Raw genomic sequence first — 23,675 nt, 5'->3', positions numbered from 1 at the left:
CAATTTTACTTGTGATAATGCAATCAATGAATGTGTGAACTGAAATAAACTTATGCTAAAATCCAGAATTCCTATTACAATATTAACAGCGTTAATCTAAGTTACATTTGTTCATAAAAATTTTGAATCCGAATTTCATGAAATTATCACGTATAGTTCACATAGCGCTAAATTGTTACTGATACTGTACTACTAGAAGTCATTCTCAACACATTGAAATCACAATATTAAAAAACTGAAATAATTTAAAAGAGAAATAAATACTTGTGTTAAAAAAACCACTTACGTCAGCTTATAATCACGTAATATATCCGTGATCTCTCGTAATCACGCAAACAAATTCATAATTTTGGCATGATATTTTCCGTTATACTATTTACTTATATACTCTTCAATTATGCAGTTCCTTCCTATAATAAACCTAATAAACCCTTTACACTAGTGATCGGAAGAATTATATAAAATTGAAGAGTTTCGGAGATGCTTTCAGAGCATAATGGACCGCGTTAAATTCAAAAATATTGCATTTGAGGAATTTTAGCTTAATGTTGTTGGAATTGAGGGGTTAATGGTGTGGTAGTGTTTTGTTGGTTTTGGTCGTATATTGTTCGGTGGGGTGTTTGTATTGTGTGGTAATGTCTAGATTCATTCATTAATATATAATTTATAGAGAAATAAATGAATTTGTCCGAGAAATTCTTTCCACGGGAACGTCATAAATATAATCTAGTAAATGTTATTAAAATATTGCCTTTATTTTAGTTGATAATCCAGAATTGCTTAGATAATGATTGAAATTATCAAAATGATTCAAATAGGACTAATCTTACTCTATGCATAACCAGTAACTTGTAGGATCATCTTTACTTTTTCTATTATCTTATATGAGGTAATTTCAATGGTAGTTCTTTCGAGAATAATACGAAATTATTTTTTTGTGCCGATCACTGGGTGAAGAATGAGTGAATTTGTGGAAGAAGATATCGAAGGTTTGCTTCCTGTTTTCGAGACATTAAGAGATGTTCAGTTATTATCACCTACTGAAATTGATGCATTTGTCAAACGTTGCCAGTTCTTCGAATATCGTCTTCAAAAGCCTGTAAGAACTTTTTCTTCGACAACTTAACTTATGCTATACTATTAATCACAATGACTTTCTTGCTGAATTTGTCAGGATTTGTTAAATTAGTTTGGATTTCGCAGTGGAAGTGCTTAAATGTCGCAGTGTAAAGCCTGAAGTATTACTATAAGTTGATGCTGTATGTCCGTCAAATGTCCAAGAGAGAGAGAATTGATTTTTGGGTACTCATTGGAATTTTATAACATTAGCATCATTTAGTGTTTGGTGAAAGTACCAATCAATGCGTATTATTTTCAGCGGAAAGATCCATCGTCGTTCAAAGGATATACCGATTATTTGGGATCGATTATGAAGCTTGTTCGAATGCGACGGAAACGATTGAATTACAGGTTGAGAGAAGATGAAATTGAAGGCAAAATCATCATCAAAGTTGCCAATCTGCTGCGACAGTGTTGTGAACGATTTCAGGTTTTTCATTTTTTGTTTAATAGGAGTATACTTTGGTGTAGTCTTCTTTATAATATAGGTATGTCTGCCAAATTTTGAAAACTGAAAAAATTCGATAATTTGTTGAAATGATAGCTGATATTTTGATATTAACTTAACTTCATATTTTCAAATGACGTGCAGTTTATGTTCAGAGAAACCTAACAAGTTAATATGAAATTGATTGCAGGGGCGGGCAGAGCTTTGGTTTGATTTGATCGGATTTTTGAAGGAAGAGAAAATGTATATCCGATGCAGTAAAGCGTATTTCCGCGCAATGCAGGTAAGTTTCTGAAAGGAATCTCTTTTTGTAAGGGCAGAATCAAGGGTTAGTAAATTTGTAAAGTGCGAATTAAAATTAGGCCTTCGTGAAAGTAAATAATTACTCACGGCGTCAGAAATGATTACTTTTATTACGTGGTCTTAATTAGACTGATCAGAATATAACGTCAAATAAATTATATGTTCCAGTTTATGAAATTATATGTTCCAGCTCTTTCCAAGGAATTCTGCTTTACGAATTCAAGCGGCTCGATTTGAATATTCAGTCGAACATAGAATAGAGTGCGCACGTTGTATAATGCAAGAGGGGATTCGGTTGAATCCTACAGAATGCAGTTTATGGACGAATTTTGTTCACCTGGAATTAGATCATGTCAAATGGTTGGGTTGATGATGATTTTCAGAAATTCCCACTCAGAATTAATTTATAAACTAACTGAATAAAACACTTTATAGTTAACATATAGACTTTTTTCTTAGACAATGACTCAGTAAACTCTTAAAACTGTGGCTTAAGGATTTATTCAATAAATTGTTTTCAGGTTGATTACTCGAAAGAGTATTTTGACGGGAAAAGGGTATCATTTGCCATGTACTGAGGAGAAAGAACTGGAAGTGGCAGCTGAAGCGCAGAAAACTCCAGAAATGAAAGTAAATATAAAAGAAAAAAGTGGACAGGATGCAGTTTTGGGTCTTCGAGTCGTTGAAACAATCATTAATGAGGCCTTGGAATGTTGCGTTTCAGGACGAAGTGGTTGGTCTCATCTGTATATTTTACTGGTTGCAAGATATTATTCACCATTTTTGGAAATTGAATATTATAAAGCATCAGGATAAAAAAACACGACCTTCCAGTTAGATTATGATTGAATTTCAGTATCAGTAGTTTATGGTCGAATATGTTGCTTAGGTCCAATTGTTAAATTGCGTTTATTATAGCAATGCTACTGAATTTTTGGAGAATTATGAAGAAATATGGTCTGGTGGCATGTCATCTGGTAGAAAAATTGTATGATATGTTATGGACGCCGAAGTATAAAAGTGAAGAAAGTTGGATTGCAAAATCGGAATTAATGAATTACGTAAGTTTCATTTCGGCATCGATGCTTTTATTCAATGGAAAGTATTGGAACCTGATAAATGGGCTTCATTTCATCACTATGCTTTAGCATATGTTTAGAATTTTGTTTAATAGAAGATATAAATATGAAAAACTCTATAGTAGTTGACTTCAAGATTTGCTCTGGATTCTTAATTTCATATATTTGATGTTCAAGATGAACCTTAGTTGTTTGGACTTATGTGATAATGTTATCCTGCTTTATTTTTATTACTTTGTCACAGCGATAATCATATAATGAGAAAATCGACATTTTCCGGGATTAAATGAAAGAAGTCCTTTTTTAGGACCAATATTCTCTCTACGAATTGTTTGACAAAGCTTGTGAGGATATACCAACTGAAAGGATGCATCGACATTATTTGACTCTTTGTCAAAGACATTATTCATATGATGGTTAGTTATTCTCTTCACGAATTGTTTGTTAAATGTGTCATTTCTTTTAGACTTAAATAGCTGCATTTTTTTTTATTCGATGCTATATTGCAGCAACACTGAATCTTTTGCGTAAAGTAGCTTAACAATATCCATTCTTTTTCAAACCAGTTTGTAGGAGAAAATTAACATTTTAGACATACCATATTTATAAAAAATGTATTCATTTCGAAGAGCAAAACTTAATCTAATCTTATTCATCACGTATCATTTTTTTGCCTGGCATAATCTGTGTTTCATAATCTGTTTTTTTTTTTTTTTTTCTTTTGTATATAGTTAACTACAATAAAGTCATATTTTCTACTTTAAGGTGATGCAGATGCAAAAGAGAAGTTTCGTGAACAGCTTTTCTGGTTGATTAGTAGAGGATATGGGACAGATATGGATGTTAGAAAATTCAATGTGCTGGTAGAAAGTTCCGAAGAAAAAGAGAAAGTTTTGGATGAGGCAGTGAAAAACAATCCGGAAAATGCATTTTTATGGATGATGTTATTGCAGTGCAAAATAAAATCCAACCCGACAGATGTGGAAACGATACGTAAATTGTTCAATAAAGCAACACGAGAAGTATGCTTTTTCAAATTATTTGATATTTTGTTAGAACGATGAACTAGAAAAGTGTCTCAGTGTTTTCCTGAAAATTATATTTTTCATTAAACGATGCTACAGGTTTTCAAAAAATGCTTTCTGCGTTAATCTCTTTAAATCGCCGTCAATCGGTGAGTCAAGTTGACGGAATCATCAGTCTTTTGTCAGATTTTCAATGTGTACTTGTGTCGATCCATAGAAGTGTCATTTTTGAGGATAAATGCAAGTGTGGTAAATAAAAGAAATACATTGATGAAGTCTTTAGTAATGTTGTAGCATCTGAAATAACTTAAGCTTTTATAGCTTTGAATATTAGTTGCTGCTTTGATATTTTAATAATATATGGTAGTAGTAGTATTGCTTCGAATTGTCAAACATGTTAACAGTTTAAGGCATATGATGGAAGTTATGGTCTTGCTAGCATGTACAAAGTAATCATCGATTGGGCGCATCAGTACTCGGAAGATGATGTGGATGATTTTTTCAGACAAGCTACTTTTCGTACAACACCGAAAGTTGCATGTCAAATGCGTTGTGTTCGTTTGAAGTAGGAATTTTTTCTGTTGTAATTCAGTTTCTTAATAGCCTAGATGGTCTCTGCCTCTATTCCTTTGATAGTGTGAAGAGGCATTGAATGACCTTTCATTTTTTTGCCTTTCAGTTATTAAGATTTAATAGCAGTGAGCAACTGAGTGATAGTAGTAAACAATGATTAATATTGTTAGTGATTGAGAAGAGAAAAGATGAGAGAGCAAAAAGTTAGAGAAGCAGTGCTTCAAAGCTGCATCAGAGTATGTTTGATAATTGAAATTTCTCCTCCAGTGACTAATAATGATTTTCAGTTACATGGCTTCTGTTTATCATGACAGACCTAATAAACTAAGGGAAGAATATTTCCTGTTTGCAAAACATCCACCAAACAGGTAATGAATTCCCAATATTTTGTAGTTTGTCAATTATTTGCAGTCTGCTTCACTGCCAAACCACCATAAATTTCTCAATTTTGAAAGTGGAATCTAATTGATTGTTGAGATTATTGTGTTTTCTATTTCTTTAAAAAAAGATTTTTATTTAGTTTCTTTACGATGTAATAGCACGTCTTGGACAATCTATTCATCCACTTTCCCACTTTTCCTAACTTTGTTAATTGACGAAATAAAAGAAAATTCTTTTTTATTGTCCATTTTTTTCTAGCAGACTTATTAACAAAAATTTGTATTTCAGTATTGAAGTTCATCAAACATTTATCAAGCTTGAATTAAAATCAAAGCAAATGTCAGTCGAATTTGTTGCACAGGCTTTTGAGTTAATGATTGTAGAATTTGGAAGAAAGGCACACGAATGTTGGATTGACTATGCGAATTTTATGTTGAAATATGAGCCACTCACGTTACAAACAATTCATAGGGTAAGCTAAGTCTTTGAAGTAGCCTGAATTGTTTGAAAAACTTCCCGAATTGTTGCTATATTTTGCCAGGTGATTTCATTTCATAACTGCAATTATTTGAGCATTGTTGGTTGCCGACTATAATATGTCAATGAGCATTTTTTGCTAATCTCAAATTATGTCAGTATTACATTTGGATTAAATATAACTTATGAACTTCTTATAGTTTCTTTAATACGCTGGAGTAAAATTTATGCCTTTAGAAAAACTTTAGCTGAAAATCCTTGAATATTGGGTTTGTAAATAATTCAAGTTGGTGCAGCTTTTAAAACTTATTTAATTGACTTGATTTAGTTACTTTTTTTTTAGCGCGCTATGGCCTCATTGGTATCAGATGAAGTCGAACTATTTCTGGCAGCTTATAATAAATTGCTGCAAAATTCTGTTAGTAATTATACTGAATCAGATTCCGATACGGAAAAGGATATTGAAAATATTGATCTTATTGAGGACGACGACGATGATACTGCATAAGAAGTTGCAATCGAAACTGTTGAGAATTTTCAGCAAGAAAAATCCAGTTAAGAAATAATAGTGAAGAATCCTCTAAGTTGGTCACTTGCAGCAATACCTCAGTTTTTCTTATTACTAGGTTTAACTGTATTGCATTTTCGTGATTCGTATGATTATGTCGGGTAAAATCAGTATCTCTTATTCTTTGCTTTATTCATCTGTAGAGCTGTGTGATCTTGAAATACTTTCAAAGGCTTACTGGGTGATTTTGTTTTGGAAAATTATCTCATTATAAATTAGAATTAATTTGAGTTAAAACTATTGTAGGATGCAGAAATAAAGTATTTTTGTTCATCTTACATTTAGGGTGAGAGGGAATAACATTATTTGGAGTATTTGGAGAATTTAAATAAGGTGAAAATGAGTGGGTCGAACATTACTATTCCTCTTAATTATAACTTGTTACATACATACATATATATATATATATATATATATATATATAGCAGGTATGCATGCATTATGCTAGGTATTATCATTTGACTTGTTTTTATGATACTTCTCCTCTACACATGAGTTTCAAATTCTCTATTTAGATACGACGTGACAGTTAAAGTTTTCCTTTTTTGATTTTTTCATTAGCTATAGTCGTGCAGTGAAGAAAAGTGGTACGATTGTAATACCCATACAAAAGGTTAAGGTATAAAAAAGTTAAGTGCAGTGAGATGTTTACATGCCAGATGTGAATCTTTCACCCTCAGTGATCTAAAAATTTTCAGTCATTGCAATGTTTCTCTGGCGTCAAGTCGATGTAGGATTTGTTATTTTTGGAATATCATTCGAATTAGTTTTTTTTTTTTCGACATAAATTGAGGATTTTAATTAGAATGAATGAAACATTGTTTTACATATTAAAACATTAATTGTATTTTAAATCTAACCCGTATTTGGCAAAATTTGTAATCATTGTTGCAAGCATTTTAGCCATTTGTTGATCTCTTTTACCGAATGGTTCAATATACAAATTATTACTGTAACCATTTGTAAATATGTAAGCATGATCTAGGCCATGAAATGCTCTTGGCCGACCATTCCCTATAAAAATATGCTATCAAATTAAGTCTCAGTGAAATTCTAAATCTTATTTATTCTGAATTATTTTATTGTAAGTGAATGAATGAAATAGAATTTAAGATCCAATTTGCCATTTTTATTAAACCAAAAAATTGAGTATCAAATGCTTTGATCCTTGCTTGATTGCTTCATTAATAATCCAAATTCCAATTTCTTTATGAAATTGTTAATTTACTTTTATTCTATTTATTATTTCAACGGTATGATCAAATGTATAATCTTTGAATAATTTATTTTAATAACTATTCTGAATTATTTGCTTGGGAAGTAGCAATATTGGATAACTTCTGTTGTGAGGGAGAAGCTTGCATGCCTTTGTGAGTTAAGGGCCATATCGAGATATCATATGCCTTCGGCAAGCCAGACAGGCCTTAATTGTTAGAATGGCACATTAGCTTTGGGGTAATCATTTTAGGAGGACAATCACAATTTCAAATCCGGGCAGGTTAAGTGTAAAGGATAGATACCCTAGTGATGCCTAATACAGGATGCCAAATAAATCACTACCTTATAGATGCAAACTGAACTTCACTTTCAGGCCGAGCCATGAAAAAGCTAAAAACTAACGATCTTAAAATTACTGCAACCTCTAAGTAAAAAATAGTGTCCAGGTTAACTACCTACCCTAAGCAGACTTGCAGAGTGTTCCATAGATTCCCTCTTGCAGTCATCAAAAATTGCATCCAACAGTCCTCTGCAGAGTGCTTAGGACTCTCACCAAAAAAACCAATGAAAACAATCCACTGAAGGGAAACAACTTTTCGTCTTGCAAATAGCAAACTTTAACAGAAATGATTTTAGGACATCGAGAACAGATGGCGGACTAATCTAGTACAAAAGATTCAATTTTAGATCCCGGCGACTACACAGCACTCTGAAAGTTTTGGAAGCAGTTTATAGACGAACATATCAGGGTGACAGTTCTCTTCTCAGCTCTCATAGCAGTTCCTTCCTCATCGATAAACACTCCATTCTCAGTCGATGTTTTGATCTTCAATGTCCACCGTTCAGTTAACGATTCAATAATTCGCAAATTACTCAGCAATCAGTGAGAACTAAACTGGACATAGGCCCAACTTTTTTTTCAAGACCATAAGCAGATGCATCTGGAAGCACGGAGGCCAAGTATTTCACGCTTAATTCCACGAGTGAACCTTCCACTGAATCTCCGAGATGCAATTATTATCGTATATTTTCCCATTCTTCTTATCTGTATAAGAAGAATGGGAAAAAATCCAACTACTGAAACTATCGAGGTATTACTTCATTTTGTATACCTGGTGAAATTCCTTCATGAATACCTCTAAGTGAACCATTACCCACTATCGCAGAAGCATTAATGATACCATCTACAACTCCTCAAACTCTTCCTTCCATCAGCGCTGCTTTCATACCATCCTAAACGCCGACCACGTCACGTCCCCGAACAAACAGAGTTCAATACTGGTACTGAGGTCTAATTAGGACTGAATTCGTCACGTCTTCAAGATGCTTTCCTGAATTTATAGCGAAAAAGAACTATCCAAAGAACTTGGTTTCAACCACCACTGTAAACCTCAAATCAAATAAAACATAATGTCTATGACATTGTCACCATTTTGAGAACGAATGTAGGAACTATTTCATAAAAAAAAGACAACGCATTAAGAATCGCACGCCATCAATGCCGCTGTGACGTGACCTTCCGCTATGTCATCTGCAATAGGACTGATTTGCTATATCACATTGATTTCCACACAGTTACCAAAGCATTTGTAGTATGAGTAAATCTCTTCAGAATTCTTCGTTCGAGAAGCTAAGCCATAGGTAGAATTACAGCAAATATAAAATGTTCTAAAGTTCCAGTGTACCAATAAAATTTATTACTATTGCTTTGATAAATAAAAAGCTGCATTTAACGGTTGATAGTGGAAATTTTAAATGAAAATTTTAAAAATTCACTCTGTATTTCATATGAGAATTATCTCATATTTATATTTCAGTTCGTTACCTATCGAATTTTCAACTAAAAAGAAAGGGGACGTTTAAGCGACTAATTGTCTCTGTTCCTATATCTTTATCCTAATAATTTCCTCCTTATCCTTTCTTTTTATCAAATTTTAATCGGCAATATTGAGCAGCCAGAAACTTCAAAATAGCATTTAATCCACTACCACTAATAATCATGGAAACATAAAAAAATTGAAAATTAAATCTCATGTCCATCGAGCATCAAGTTTTCATGTTTTTATTTCAACAAGTTTTTCTGAAGTATCAAATTGAAAAGCGAAACACTTCGAAAATCTTTCCTTTTTCCCTTTTTTTTTTTTTTTTTGTAAATTGAATCCTAACTTATGCTCATTGCAAATTAATTTAATGTAAATTTAGAAATTAAAAAAAAAAGCAAAAATATTACTTACATAATGAAAATTAAAGATAACTATAAGCCAATCAATTTTCTTTTTCTCCCAATACTTTCATCAATTTATAACATTTCTCTCAAAATTCCACAATATTCTTGCAACAATTTCATTCGTTTTTTATTATTTCCGTTATCCAATATATATTTACATATCATACGACAGCTTATCATTTTGTTTGATTAAAAATTTCAAATTATCTCCCAACCTAGTTCTACGATTACAGCGGTAAACCTTAGTTATCAGTCTAATAGCCTATTATTACTAAAGGAATTGGGGGTCATAGGTATTTCGCGGCCCGGGTTATAATTAAGTTTCATTTCAAACTACTCACATATTGTCTTTTCAAATTTTAAAATCATATCGTAAATTTAAAATCGTGTCATCTCAGGTCTCGAATTTTTTTGAGTATCATAATTTCAGTATTCATTTTGCATCATAATTTCACCAATTTCATAAAATTTAAATCGTCCAATATCAGTCTATAATATTGAGAATGTAAATGTTGATTTGTTCATTCCCTTTCCTTAGCTATCTTTCACATTTTTGTAATTTTGTCGTTTCTCCTGTTTTTGCCCTAAATTTTATTTCTAAGTTTTCATTAAAATGATTTAAAATTTCATACATTTGGTTAACACCATAGTGATTAATTCGATTCTTTTAGGAAGAAAAGTCATTCATTTTCTTCGTCTTTTTCTTTCAGTCAATTTTCCTGCCCAGTCAGGTAATTATTACATTAAGTATTGCAGAATTTTCAAAAAAAAAATTCTTTTTTTTTGGTTTTTCAAACTGTCAGTTTTTGCCTTTGTTACATAAAAATACTCTTCGTGCAAAGAAATTAAGTTGCAGTATTTAATGGTTTTTTAAATTTAATAACTTTGCTAGTAGATTAACGCAGTTGTGGAGAAGATATGTTGCTATAACATTTCATTAGTAATCTTTGTTAACCTGAGATCTGAGCTAACCAATCGATCACATATTGGAATGAAATTGTAAGTTTCCCTTTTTTCTTTGTTATTGAAGTGATATTTATTATTTGGAAATGGATATTTGCACACTCTGTCCTCTATCCTTATGTTTAAAATAAATTAAACCATTTTCGTCGAGATTAATTAGACGTGCTACATTCTAATGGAATGAAGGAAGTATCATCGCCCGAAATGTTCATAGTAATATGCATATGTAATTTTTAGATAGATGACTAAATTTCATTGCTTGTTGCTTCGGTTGTTATTATGGTACGCAATACTGCTGACAGACAGTTACCGGTTAAATGTGCCACGAGTGCTGTTACCCTATCACCCCACTGTTCAAGTGACTTTCGACTTAATTGTTAGTGATCCGGCAAATGGATGTTTCACATGGTATGTATATCCTACAGAATATTTCGTAAAGTTTGGTTCTTCAACTTGGTCGAAGGGCTAAGTGCTAAAGCAAGACACTGGTTATATCTAATCAAGTGCTCATAAACTTAAAAAGGCCTAACTGAAAAGGATTTCTGGTTGAAAATCTCTAGTGACGGGTGTTGATTTTTGGTCATTAAAAATCTTGAATAGTTGGAAAAAGCTGTTTTAGGAGGTCGACTCGACCAGACACTGTATCAGTAAAAGGAGTAAATCCAGTAGGAACGAAGGGATGTTCAGCAAAGGCTCAGATTATAGCGACTTCGAAGTATGCTGAGGAGCAGATGGCTGTTGTTTTTGCTGAAGATAAAGGTTATACTTAGTCAGTTTATCAGCTAAATTCCAGAAATCATGCAAATTTGAGGAGGAGTTCGAATTTTGCTCTTGTTTATGTTTACAGACTCATACTTGCTGCCTGCCAAATTCGATGCTATTTCCTTGATCTTTAATATTAGTTACGGTTCTACGTTTCATATTTTGTTTGTTATCGTGGGTTTCGCTGACTTCGATTGTTTTTGTTTTTTTCTAGATCAGGAAACTCTGAAATTAAAATGACATTTTAGAAAAAATATTCAGTTAAATTTTCGTTAATGCCTTAATTTCGTATACTGATGGAACTTCTCAATCTGCGAGATTCATAACGGTTCTGTTACACATGCTTTTTTTCATGCAGATGCTGGTGTAGTTTTGAGCTGTGGCGTGACAGTTGACGTTATACGAAGCATTTCTGTTTCAACCACTACGAAAGTTCTTTTTCTGGATGCCTCACCAGCAAAAATCGTTGTACAAGCATACAATGCTGAAGGTTGCTACTTGACTATCATTTCTAAATTTCTGAATTGTAAGTTAGCAAAAGAGATGGAAAATTATGCGGTCGGCTCTCTGATAAGCGTTTTTCTCAATGAATAATTTCAAGTTGGGATATATGTTTATGATAGAAGATAAATTATAAATTCTTTACCTTGTTTTCTTTCCTCCTGACATCCGCTTTTTTCTTTTTTTATTTTTTGATTACTGATTGAGCATTGTGAAGCATGCTAACCCTATATTTTTTCTTCATGTGTACTGTTCTAATAAGTTGCAGTGGACACCTGGGTAAAACAATTAACAAAAAAAAAAATATTTACCCAAATATTTTTATAGGTGATATGTTCACTAATCTTGGAAAAATTCCTTTTGAATGGTATTTGGAATCATCATCCTTATCCGAAAAACCTCTTCGAATTGTACCATTTTCGCAGTCAAAATATGAAGCTCCTGATGGCGTGCGTTTGCTTGAAGAAAATAAAAAACGCGGTTGGCTTTTTGTTTGTTCAGAGTTTTTTTTTTCTTCCTGTTTATTAAATTGATTATATTAAAAAATACAGATTAGTTCATATTAGATGTACTTGTTGGACAGCTTAATTGTTAGTATTTCATGCTTAACATTGTTTCGTATACGTCTTGTTAAATAGTATATTTCATATTTATGACAAAAAATATTACTGAAGGAATAGTAAGTCTGCGAGTACATATATCTTCTAATGTTTTCCAGGCTATGTGATATTAGTTGAAGGTATATCCACAGGTGCTGCTGTTTTGAAAGTAAAATTGGTTGAGCCGCATTTTAAAGTTTGTTATTAATTTCATGATATGTATTTGTTATATCAATTTCGTTATACCAATGTCGGATAACCAGTGATTTTTCTTTAAGGATGTAAAACCTCAAAATGTGGATTTCATAGTAGTCGCGAATCTCTTGCTGATACCTTCTCAGGATATATTTCTTCCGCTTGGGTCACGTGTACATTATACTGCAGAAATAATTAAGCAGAGTGACACAGAAGGTAGGATCTTTATACCTTACTTATTCATAGTCTACATCTCCTATTTGTTTTTATGAATTCAGGCTATTTTTTGGAATAACTTAATGTGTTCCTGGAGTATTATGTTTCATGTTGCAGCAATATACTTACCATCAAGACAGTATCATCTATCGATTAAAGATATAGAAATTTGTTCGTTGAATTCTTCATCATCTATGGTCACAGCCATAAGTTACGGAACAACCGAAATATCGCTGATTGATGAAAGTTAGATTTTTTCAACACAAAGTGGAAGTCATTTTCTTGTTTTCAACTATCATCATTATATATAACAAATCTAATCACATTTTAATGAAAAAAAAAAAAAAAAAAAAAACATCTTGGATTTCTTCACTTATCGGTTCTAGGGATATCATGAGATTCGGAAATAAAGTGTTGTTTCTATTTCTAAAGGATTACATTTTGGATTCCAAGTTTATGCGCTGCTGCAGAAATACATTTTCTTTGTTTTTCAGATGTAAAATCATTAAATTTTCTCAAGCCTCCATCTGCTCGGATCCATGTTGTTGAACCATCTAGTTTATATATCAGAATTAGCGGTGATTTATGGTATTTGGAGATAGGACGCGAATATGATATTTCTTTTGTTGTGGCTGATGCTGATAATAATGTCATATATATCCCAGAGGTTGTTTATAAATTTTATATTTTATCTTATAGAACATCGTTTTGTTTTTTATCGCGTATAGTCTTTGATGATATGTCTTTATAGAATGCAATTTTCGAAAGTGTTATATCTGAAGAATATTTCAAAGTGATTAGAAGATCACATAATGGATCGTATTTTAATGTGAAAGCTATAAAGAGTGGAACCACGAAGCTGCGAGCATCATTCATATCAGTCATGAGTTCGGTTAGTTCTTTTGGTGTTATTGGGTACTTTCACACATGACGCAGAATATTATATCTCTTATCATGAATATATACGATGTTAATTCATTTTACAAACGTATATTTTGCTTTGTTTATAGATCCTTTACGAGCAAACGAATGACGATCATTAAAGTAATGTATTAAATTTTGTCTTACAGGAAGGAGAGTTGAGGATATCATCATCGGTAAAAAATGAAGTAACTACAGTGATATCAGAACCGATTGAAGTGATACCGCCATTCATCGCTTTCCCATACATCGATGCAAAAAGAATCCATTCTAAAAAGCTTTTGGTTTATTTCCTATATGTTTTATAATAATATATTTAAAATATTATGATTCAGATTTTTTTTTTTTTTTTTTCATTAACAGTATTATTTCGTCAACGGTATCTTTATTACTGATAACAATTTCAGACACGAGGTGGTACGGGATCGTTTACATGGTCAAGTGTGAATCCAGAAATTGCCTCAGTAGATTCTAGCGGAATTCTGTTGACTGCAAATCTCGGTAACACAGAAGTGATTGCACAGGATGCGCAAAATAATGCTCATTTTGGAAAAGCAATTATTCAGGTTTTACAACCAACTGGAATTGCTTTCGGCAGGTCACATTTAGAAGCCGAAGTATGTTAAATGAATTTAATATTTCCCAAATAGTTTTTAAATAGAATAGTAAACTTCTTTGTTATCTACAAACAAAATGTTATCTTCATTAGTTTATTGCTTAATTATAGGTTTCTAAAGTGTAAGGCTTCTGCATATATTAGCCAACATATATTTTAGAATGCTTTTTTTTTTTTTTTTCATATTTTAAAAAGACCAAAACTGTTCAATAAGTTATGGTCATCGTATCAAAGACGGATACTAAAATATTCCAAACATTCAAATAAGCAAATACAAAACCGCTATTACTATGTATGACCAAATTAGTTCAGTTGAAATATTTTAGGTTGGTAGTGACTTAATCCTATATATTTCTCTTTACGCCAATTCAGGAGGTAAAAAAGTGACTATATCCGATTGTCGTCGTGTTGATTTATCAATGCGAATAAAGGATAATGACATTTTTCGATTAGCTTCAGGTGAGCTGTTTAATAGCCTAAAATTTTCGGTATATTTAAAAGAAGGTACTGAATATATATATATATATATATATATATATATATAATAAAAATATTCAGATGGCATTCATTATAAATATTCAGATGGTTGTGGAAGAATGTCTTCATACGATGACAGTTGTTGCGGTTTTGTACTTACTGCTGTTGCTTCTGGTGATACCATTGCAACAGTTTACTTTGGTAATATGTCTGCATCCGTTCAGATTTCTGCTTATCTACCATTGAAGGTTTCTTTTTTCAGAAGTCGTTATTGAGTGTAAATATCTTTACTGATATAGATTGCTGTTTACTACTTGTTCTAAGGAAGAGTAAAGTATTTAAGTGACTTTCATATTGACTAAATTAATGATTTCTTTAGCTGGAAACACCTACAGAAATATTTGTTATGCTCGGTAGCAGCTTTTTTATTCGTACATTTGGTGGTCCGAGACCATGGATTTTGGATCCATCGAAATATTATTCAAAATGTAATTTGGTAATTTGTATTTGTGGTAATTGTGTTGAACTCTGAATTCGATTTTCATGTTTCTAACAATGTTGCTTTACAGTGATCTACAGTGACACATCAAATTTGATCAGTAATGGTGATTTTTCTTCTCAGGATGGACGGATTATTGTCACGTGTAAAGATAATAAGGGAGACATGGTAAGTTTTTTATATCATATCGAAACGAATATGATTAAAGTGTGTAGTCATTCAGCAGCTTACTTCTGACGCATGTCCACAGAGATATTTCATGTAAACAATTTTTGGGAAGATCTCACGCTATTAGCAATAAGCAGTTTCATTTCTTCCGTTCGCTGTTATAATCATAATGTCGATGTTTCATTTCTTCCGTTCGCTGTTGTAATCATAATGTCGATGTCTTTAATGGTAATAATGTCGATGTCTTTGAAGAAAATGTTTTAGCGCCATTATCACTATCAATTTTTCAAAAAATCTTTTCTTTTTTCGTCATTTCTAAACCTAATTTTCAGCTTATCATAGTTGTTGTTGGTAATGAAGCTTCTTCTACAAATCCACTACCCGCTAAGGCTGAAACAAAATTGAGATTGTGTTGTGGTTTGCCCACACGACTATCATTATCTTTGTTGAGGCCTTATCAAAGTAAATGTCCGACAAATGTGGTATATGTTTTTCCAATAGTAAAATCTTTTTATATTCCTTAATTTTATTTATTTAGGAGTGTTCCTTTTATTCAAAAAGAACATTCCTAAATAAATTCAAAAAGTTGAGGAAGAGTTGGAGAAATCGTTTTACCTAACTTCGTATTGCAGCGCGCTGCTAGCTGCAGTCAACCATCTACATTAGCAGTGTCAGCTTTTGGACATTGCGAATCGGGACCATCGATGGGATTGGAAAAGCAGCTTGATTCGTTGACTTCCCTGAAAATGAGTTGGAAAGTAAGTAATAAAGATGTAGCGGACGTGGAAGAAGATAAGAGAAGCGAATTAAGTGAAGGTAGTTCTTTTGAAATTAAATATATGCATATCTGTTTGTTAGGGTTCCATTAGCAGTCTTCTAATCATTTAGAATAATGGTACTTCCTTCTTTATATCGAAGCGCTGATAGTTTCGAGATATATCAGGTAATTGATTGAATTAACTTTTATTTGTCTTTATCTAAATCAGTTTGATATTTAGTACGCGGCATTCTCAAACCACGTGAAATTGTTGATAAAGTAGAAATTATTGCATCAACTCGAGAATATAAAGTTGGAAATCGACGACTTTATTTTCCGCAAGAATTGCAAAGTAAGATGCAGACAGTTTTGGTCCGAAATGCGGAAGCGATACCGTCCTTGGTCGTATTATTAAATGAAAAGAGTGCCTCAAAAGCTATTCGATTGGAACATGGTTCAGGACATTTTGCTTTAATGGATTATGATTCCAGCCTGCTGGAAGCTGAGATGTCCAATGGGATTACGCAAGTGAAGAAATTATATTATATTTTTTGAACTTGATTGATTTCATGCTGTACTTCCTACATATTCTAAACATATTCATACCACATCACTAGTATCTGTAGTCCTTTGATAACATTCTTTAAAGGTGCGTCCATTGTCTGTTGGTAAATCGAAGCTCCAGTTTTCGGACTTATGTCTTAACCAAAACTTCACAGCTACAATTTCGATCACCGATGTAGAAGAAATTTTGATCGAAGCACCCGGATTTGTAAGTATCAGTATTTCCTAAACATCATATTTTTTGTGATCCTAACCAATTAATTCATTGCTTTCTTATTCTTCGTAAATGATACCTCCAGCAGGACCTTCTGTTGTAGTTAGCATTGAACACCGAACAAGAACTGAAACTTAAAGTTCGTGATATGGAAGGCCTTTTCTTCATAACCGATGATGCCGATATCATGAATGTACAGCTGAATGCGTCATCCAATGTTTTACTAATAACCAGGTATTTTGCACTTTCTTTGGTTTATTTCATTTTTCATCCAAAAAAATTCTCTCTTGAATCATATACCATTATATCCATGATATGTAGGTAAATACTGCTCATTGTTCAAAATGTAAACTTCGAAAGTTTCATAATTAAATATAAAAATTATTTAAGGGTTGATGCTCTACATTACATCCTGCGAGGTAATGTTGTTGGTGTCGTAACACTTCGCGCGTCTGCTCGACGTGCTAATGGACGGATATTACAAAGTCAATCTCATAGCATTCAAGTTTATGCACCGCTACAATTACAACCAAAACTGATAACCCTTATTCCTGATTCTGTTTTCCAGGTATCACAGTTCATTTGATCTTGATCCTTATTATTAAAATTGTTTGGAGCAATTTGAACAATCATTGTATAACTGAAAAAACTCTGCTGCATTCTGTTAATTAATGCAATATTGGAATTCGAGTGACTGAATTCACTTTTTAGAATAAAATCTCACTTTTGTAAACGGAGATTTAAAGCAGTGAAATTCCCCTTCTATGAGTATTTTTGATATAGATGTCAAAAGTTATCAGTTGAAGAAGCGCTGATTTAATAATTCAAAGCACTATCATTGCAGTTAGAAATATCTGGTGGACCTCAACCATTACCATCGGTGCAGTATCATCTCAATAATACTTCAGTAGCTACTGTGGGATCAGATGGGCTGATAACAAGCAAAGCAGTTGGATATGCGAAAATTATAGGCTCTGTTAACTTGGGCAATATTGCTCCTTCTATTCAAGTAGTTTCATTTTTGCCTTAAATTTCTGTAAATAAAACATATACTTTATCTATTTAAAAAGGGAATTAAGTAATGGCTTCCGATGTTGTATTTGCAGTAGGAATACCTTACGAAAACTATATTTTAGGATGAAGTTGTTGTTAAAACAGTGTTGCTTACCGGAGTCCGTATACACTTCTCTACATCACAGATACAAGTTGGTCAAAGAGGGTGGGTTCGTGTTGATGGTCTTAATGAAAATGAAACACCGTTTTCATTCGGTGGAGCACTGTACCCATTAAAAATCTCTTGGAGGATCGCTACACCAGGCATCATCGAAACTGTATCACCAGTTGATGTAAGTATTCACCACTGCTCCTTGAATGAAACCTGTGAAGGGACTGCATGAGGACCTTTCGTTTTAAATTAATTCAATTTCAGGATGTAACATATTCATTAAGAGGGTTTGCAGTACAGTGCGTCATTCTTTGCCATCAAAGCTGCAAACTGATTGCAATTAAAGTAGTTTCCTAAGGAAAGCTAGCTTAGCCAAATTATTCATAATGGTAAATATCACTTACAGACTTTTGTGTCTGAATCACCGGAAAATCGATTTCAAATAGAACTACAAGCACTGGCAGTTGGACAAGCAGTGATTCACGTATTAGTGAGCACTCCTGAAAATTCGAAGGCATTCTCCGAAGAAGTCAAATATTATGAAGATCAGTTGATAGTGACTGTCACTGAGCCGTTACACTTAACGGTTCCACCACGATATCATCAGGTGTTACGTTTGTCTCCGGATGCAGAACTTGCTCTGAAAAGTAACAGGTAATTTTGCAATTACATTTATTTCATCCTTACTGCACTGTTTTCATTGTTGATGAAGTGCCGAAATACGTTAATTACGCTTTGGAACTTGGTCAAAATTTTTGCTTGTGTAGATCATAATCCAATATCATTCCTATAGTGCATTTCCAAAAAATCATTCTCAAAATCATTCTTTTTCTAATACTGCCATTATTATATCTAAATATAACTATAGTTGACAATGATTCAAGCATAATCTTTTGATTTATTTTTTACCCAAGACAAATGTTATTTATTACATTTTCTTTCATATTGATACGATTTAAAAAAAAAAAAAAAATAAGAAAGACACTGATGTAAACATATTTAATGCTTTCAGGAAAGATAGCTCAGTGCAATTTATGGTACCACCAGAACTTTCCACTTATATATCAGTTATCGGTGATAGCAACAGCACTTTACTAGCTCATACTGTTGGTGATGCTGCTTTGGTATTGAAGGAAACAAAATATCCTCATAAGGAGCTTGTATATTTACCAGTCTCCGTAAGTTATATTAGTTTGCATAGCACAACTGTCTTATTTTGTAAGAAAAATTAGCTAAAAGCATGAATCCATTCATTAGGAGTTAATAAATACAACCGATTGAAAAGATTTTCAATTTCCCTGGTTCATGTATCATTTTATTTTTTATTTTTCGGATCCTGATTTTCGTAATGCAATGTCTACATTACTTTTGAGTATGGAAATTGCAGGTTACCCCAGTAGTATCCCTCCATCTGAAGATTAAATCTCCCGAAGTGCTGGAAAAACCATTAGCATTTTTTCCTCTCGGTTATCGTCTGCATGTTGATGTTGAGTCAAGAGATCACTTCGGCCGTCTGTTCGATGCTGCGAAGCATTCGCTAAATTACAGGCCTCATCGGTAGTGCTATTTTATTAAGTTCATCCGGATTTTCCCATATATTTTGATAATTTAGAAATTTGGGAATTCGTCAGTCTTTTTGAGTTCATCACTTGACAAAGAATAATATAGTCAGAGGTACGGAAATACTTCTGTCTTTCCAGTTTTATTTATTTCCATCTATGATTTAGGCCATAAAGAGGAATCTTTTCTGTTTACAACCATTTATAGTGTTAATGAAAAAATTTACGGAAAAAGAGTTCACATGAGTTGTCTGAAATATTTCTGTTAATATCTCTGTTTTTCCTAGCCACTAATATTTTGTTATAGTTTTGATTTGATTGAAATTCATCCTGGGAACGCTAACAGTTCATTTGATATTCATCTAAAGGATTTTGGCGAAACAGTGTTTAAGGTGAGTTAATTGATAGATTTCCTTTCTCTCAGCTATTTTTTCCTAACCGTGTATTTTGATCGATATTTTTATGATTTTATTTTATTCTTTCATGTTCAGTATTTAATTTTTAGCTAACTTACTCCTTCTCTTCTTCAAACTGCTAGCAATTGCAAGCAGTTAATTATAATTTCGAAATATCGTTATTTTGTTGAGGTATGGGACAGAAATAATCCCGACCTAAATGTTTTTCTGCGTCTTCCGGTGGATGATGTAATCGGGCCATCAATACATTCTGTGGCCGTCTCCGAAATTATTTGTTTTAATTCACCGTTGTTAGTATCTGGATGGAAAGAGTTAGATGGAAAGCGACATTTCCAATTCATCGACGAATCAAATGGTATTGCTGTAGCAGTGGATACTGGTAGCACCGTAGTTGCTTCTTATCATTCACAGAAACAAACCATTTTTACTAAGGTATTCTGTCATTACTATCATTTTTAATAAATAATGAAATAATACATTCTAGATGGAGCACTTGAAACAGATCAGTCGTGAATTATATGCTTATATTTCCTAGTCATTACATGATAATGAATCAGATGCAATATTTTATGTGTCAGATGTAATAAATAAATTTGGAAATTGTTTTTTTTATTTTCAATTTGTAGTACATTTTCAGTACATTAACTTTACACAAATTCTTTGATGAGTTCATATTCCTTGCAGCGCAAAGTTGTTCCAGCAAAATCTCTTCGGTTTTCATCAGTACCGCAATTTGTTTCGAATATAAAAGATCATCAATATGTATTTCCATTAATCGTTCATAGCATTGAACAGAATCCAACTAACACTTATGGTACCTTCCCCATTATTTTTATTATTAGCTAATGATTTTTGTCAAATGAATTTCAATTCTATTTGATGGAAAAATAAGAAATTTCATGATATTGCGTAACTTCTCATTTTGAAATATCTCAGCATATATTTTAGAAGTACATTAAAGATTCTCCAATTAAACTAATGTTTTGCTAAGGGATTGCAACAAAAAGTGTAATTCGTACAGGCAAATTTAAAAATCCGATAGCAGAGACAAACTTGTTTCTGCAATTTTATGTGTTATTTCTGTTTGGTTCATGTCATTCAAGCATACGCATTATTCCATGAATATTGATCTAGTAAACCAAAAACAGTTTCACGCAATTTAGGTTGTGCATCTGGGCTATTGGAGGAGCTAATTTTGGATGCACCTTTTGATTGCACTATTGCTTTTGTGGAAAAAGTGAGTGTGTTGGCAACAAGCTTATTTGCTGCTCATTCGAAATTTCTACCTACATTAGGTAAGGAATTCATTCATCCCGTTTTATGGATTTGACAGTAGTGCAAGATATTACAAATTTTTAGATATAGGTGTTTTAAAGGATAAAGCAGTTTTAAATATCCTGAACCTGAGAGCTTCTTTTGTTAAAACATACTAGGATTTGTAGAAATTAGAAGAGTACTTATTACTAAATCAATACTCTATTCTGCAATACTTTGTTCAAATCAATAAGCAAGGAAAGTGAAAGATCTATTTGATATAGCTTGTTGAGTTTCGGCTTTTTATTAGGTAAATATGGTTGTATCTTGGTGGAACAAACATTCGAGGGACCAGTTTCTTTGAATGATTACCAGAGTCTTAGTTTGAATATCTCCGCCATCTGGAATCGTGTTGGAAAGGTTTGTACAATTAGGCATACGTTTTTGCTTTTTTTGTTTGTTTTGTTTTCTTTTGTTTTTTATTGTCTTTTTGGTTTTGAAAGTAGCTGCAGCACAATGTTTGGTTTATTGAAATTGAAAGTTAAAGGATGATTTGAATTAAGCAATTAATTTTAAGGAATATTTCAGGTAAAGGAAGCAAGCGTAATAGTTACTTTCTACCCACGTTTTGAAATCATTCAACGTGAGATACGTCTAAACAATGTGAACGCACTAGAAGCTGATCTAGTTATACAGTCATCCATATATGCTGCTAGCAAAATATCAGTTCAAGCTGATAGTGGAGGTGTTTTGCATATAAAGAAAGTTAAATCCACTTCACTCACGGAGTTACGATATCGTATTGAGGTATGTATTTGTAATATCTATAAGTAATAGTTAATTTAAAAGTTAATTGGTTAAGGAAAACACAAATGTTAGCTCAACCGCAAGGAAGGAAAAAATGATATTTGAGACTTAATTTGTTTTCTTTTGATGCCACCTAATAATGAAAAGTTCATTTCAGTTGGACATGAATTCAGTGCTTTTGTGGCAGGAATTATTGGATAAATGCAATATTACAGTCAAAAGTGCAATCACGGGGCAGTTTGAAATAGTGCCAGTAACTATCGTTCTTCATGGTGATGCATCAAAAACTGTTTTACGTGGTATCTTACGTATTACGTTATCACTTTTTTTTTTCCTCATACATTTCGGTCCTATACAGTTATTTTGCCGTGGTGGTATAATGAATGCCATTAAAATGTTTCTCTTTGTTCAAAACTAATATTATTACAGCTTCTGACCATTTTATGGGTCTTCTGCGTTCATTTCTAGAATCAACATTCGTTCAAGTATGTGCGTCACTTCTTACTGCTGCGGTTCTCATCGTTCTGATAGGTACTTTGATTATACTTTTGGTCTTTATTTTCATTTGTAAAGATGTTTGATGATGAATGAAGAGTAATAAGTTTGAGATATCTAATCCTGTTTTACATTTCGACCCATTCTTGAAGTATCAGTGAGTTCTTCTGCTGTCATTGCTGTCATCAATCGTTCTTATATGCCACATTAATCGTTATTCACATTTCACAGAGTTCTTTTATTTGCATATTTAACTTTCAGTCGTATGAATTAAATAGTTTTTCTTTTTTTCAGCGCACTGCAGAGGATTCAGTTTTTCATCTTATTTCTTTAGCTCGTTCTATACTACTGATTCTAATGCTACGTATGGATCGTTTGCTAGTGATTATCCAGGTTAAAATTCTTCTTTTAGTTAGTGTTTGTGTAGGCTGTAATAGACATTGCATGTTTACACAATAATTACATGTGCATATTTTAGAAATGAAATGAAAGTAAGCTATCAATTGAAAATTGATGAGTATTTGTTGTTATGAAATTTGCATTACCAGTAAAATCACTCCCAAGAATATAAGTGATAAATGTAGGAGAAATTACAGAACGGTATACGCCGTTAACTTATAAGAATGGAAAGAGTTTGTTGGGTTCATCTGATGTGTCACTAATATCCAATCGATCTAGTCGTTCAGTTGGGAGCCCAGGGGAACCGATTCTTTGGAGTGTTCCGGATCGATCGCTCATATCACCACGTTTACGAAAGAGACAGTGGTAATGATCATTTTTCTTTGCATAGCATTTATTATGAAATTGGTATTGTGGTACTTTTTAGCTTGTTTTGACTTGTGGTTCACTTTTTTTAATGTTCCATTATTATTGATTGTTGGTTGATGTTGTCACCACTTATGAAATTATATGCTTATTTTTAGATGGTTATATTTTCCTTTAAATTTTATACAACTTTTTAATTTTCTTTAATTTGTTGTTCTTTTCGAACCAGTATTTGTGTAACTGATCTCTAATATAGAGATGGCATCGATAAATAATTAAATCAAAATTTCAGTAATATCATTACTTGAATCTAGAATCATGACTAATGTTATCTTTGATGTTAT

At 32.5% G+C, this 23,675-nt stretch overlaps 2 protein-coding genes across 2 annotated transcripts; both read left to right on the top strand.

The window, feature by feature from the left end:
• Positions 1-958: 958 nt before the first annotated feature.
• Positions 959-5,913, top strand: Bm18012 (Uncharacterized protein; the record flags this gene model as incomplete). Its single annotated transcript, XM_043074906.1, has 12 exons — positions 959-1,099; positions 1,379-1,549; positions 1,758-1,850; positions 2,061-2,230; positions 2,392-2,603; positions 2,789-2,931; positions 3,257-3,365; positions 3,715-3,971; positions 4,385-4,539; positions 4,835-4,915; positions 5,217-5,400; positions 5,749-5,913. The coding sequence occupies 12 exons, from the start codon at positions 959-961 to the stop codon at positions 5,911-5,913; spliced, it is 1,881 nt and encodes a 626-aa protein (XP_042930840.1).
• Positions 5,914-10,622: 4,709 nt separating this feature from the next.
• On the top strand, positions 10,623-23,335 carry Bma-npp-12 (uncharacterized protein; the record flags this gene model as incomplete). The annotated part of the gene is made up of 36 exons (XM_001894269.1): positions 10,623-10,789; positions 11,001-11,140; positions 11,502-11,633; positions 11,972-12,124; positions 12,363-12,439; positions 12,522-12,654; positions 12,772-12,900; positions 13,149-13,321; positions 13,406-13,546; positions 13,725-13,859; positions 13,983-14,192; positions 14,518-14,650; positions 14,774-14,916; positions 15,048-15,156; positions 15,238-15,335; positions 15,668-15,817; positions 15,968-16,151; positions 16,334-16,620; positions 16,742-16,864; positions 16,974-17,104; positions 17,261-17,438; positions 17,715-17,879; positions 18,007-18,216; positions 18,442-18,689; positions 19,048-19,213; positions 19,423-19,592; positions 19,902-19,986; positions 20,182-20,442; positions 20,695-20,824; positions 21,174-21,305; positions 21,575-21,684; positions 21,853-22,071; positions 22,229-22,370; positions 22,501-22,602; positions 22,861-22,959; positions 23,163-23,335. The coding sequence occupies 36 exons, from the start codon at positions 10,623-10,625 to the stop codon at positions 23,333-23,335; spliced, it is 5,538 nt and encodes a 1,845-aa protein (XP_001894304.1).
• Positions 23,336-23,675: the final 340 nt, after the last annotated feature.

Source organism: Brugia malayi (assembly GCF_000002995.4).
Source record: "Brugia malayi strain FR3 genome assembly, contig: Bm_v4_ChrX_scaffold_001, whole genome shotgun sequence".
Classification (NCBI taxonomy): domain Eukaryota; kingdom Metazoa; phylum Nematoda; class Chromadorea; order Rhabditida; family Onchocercidae; genus Brugia; species Brugia malayi.
This window is presented reverse-complemented; position numbering and strand designations above follow the sequence as displayed.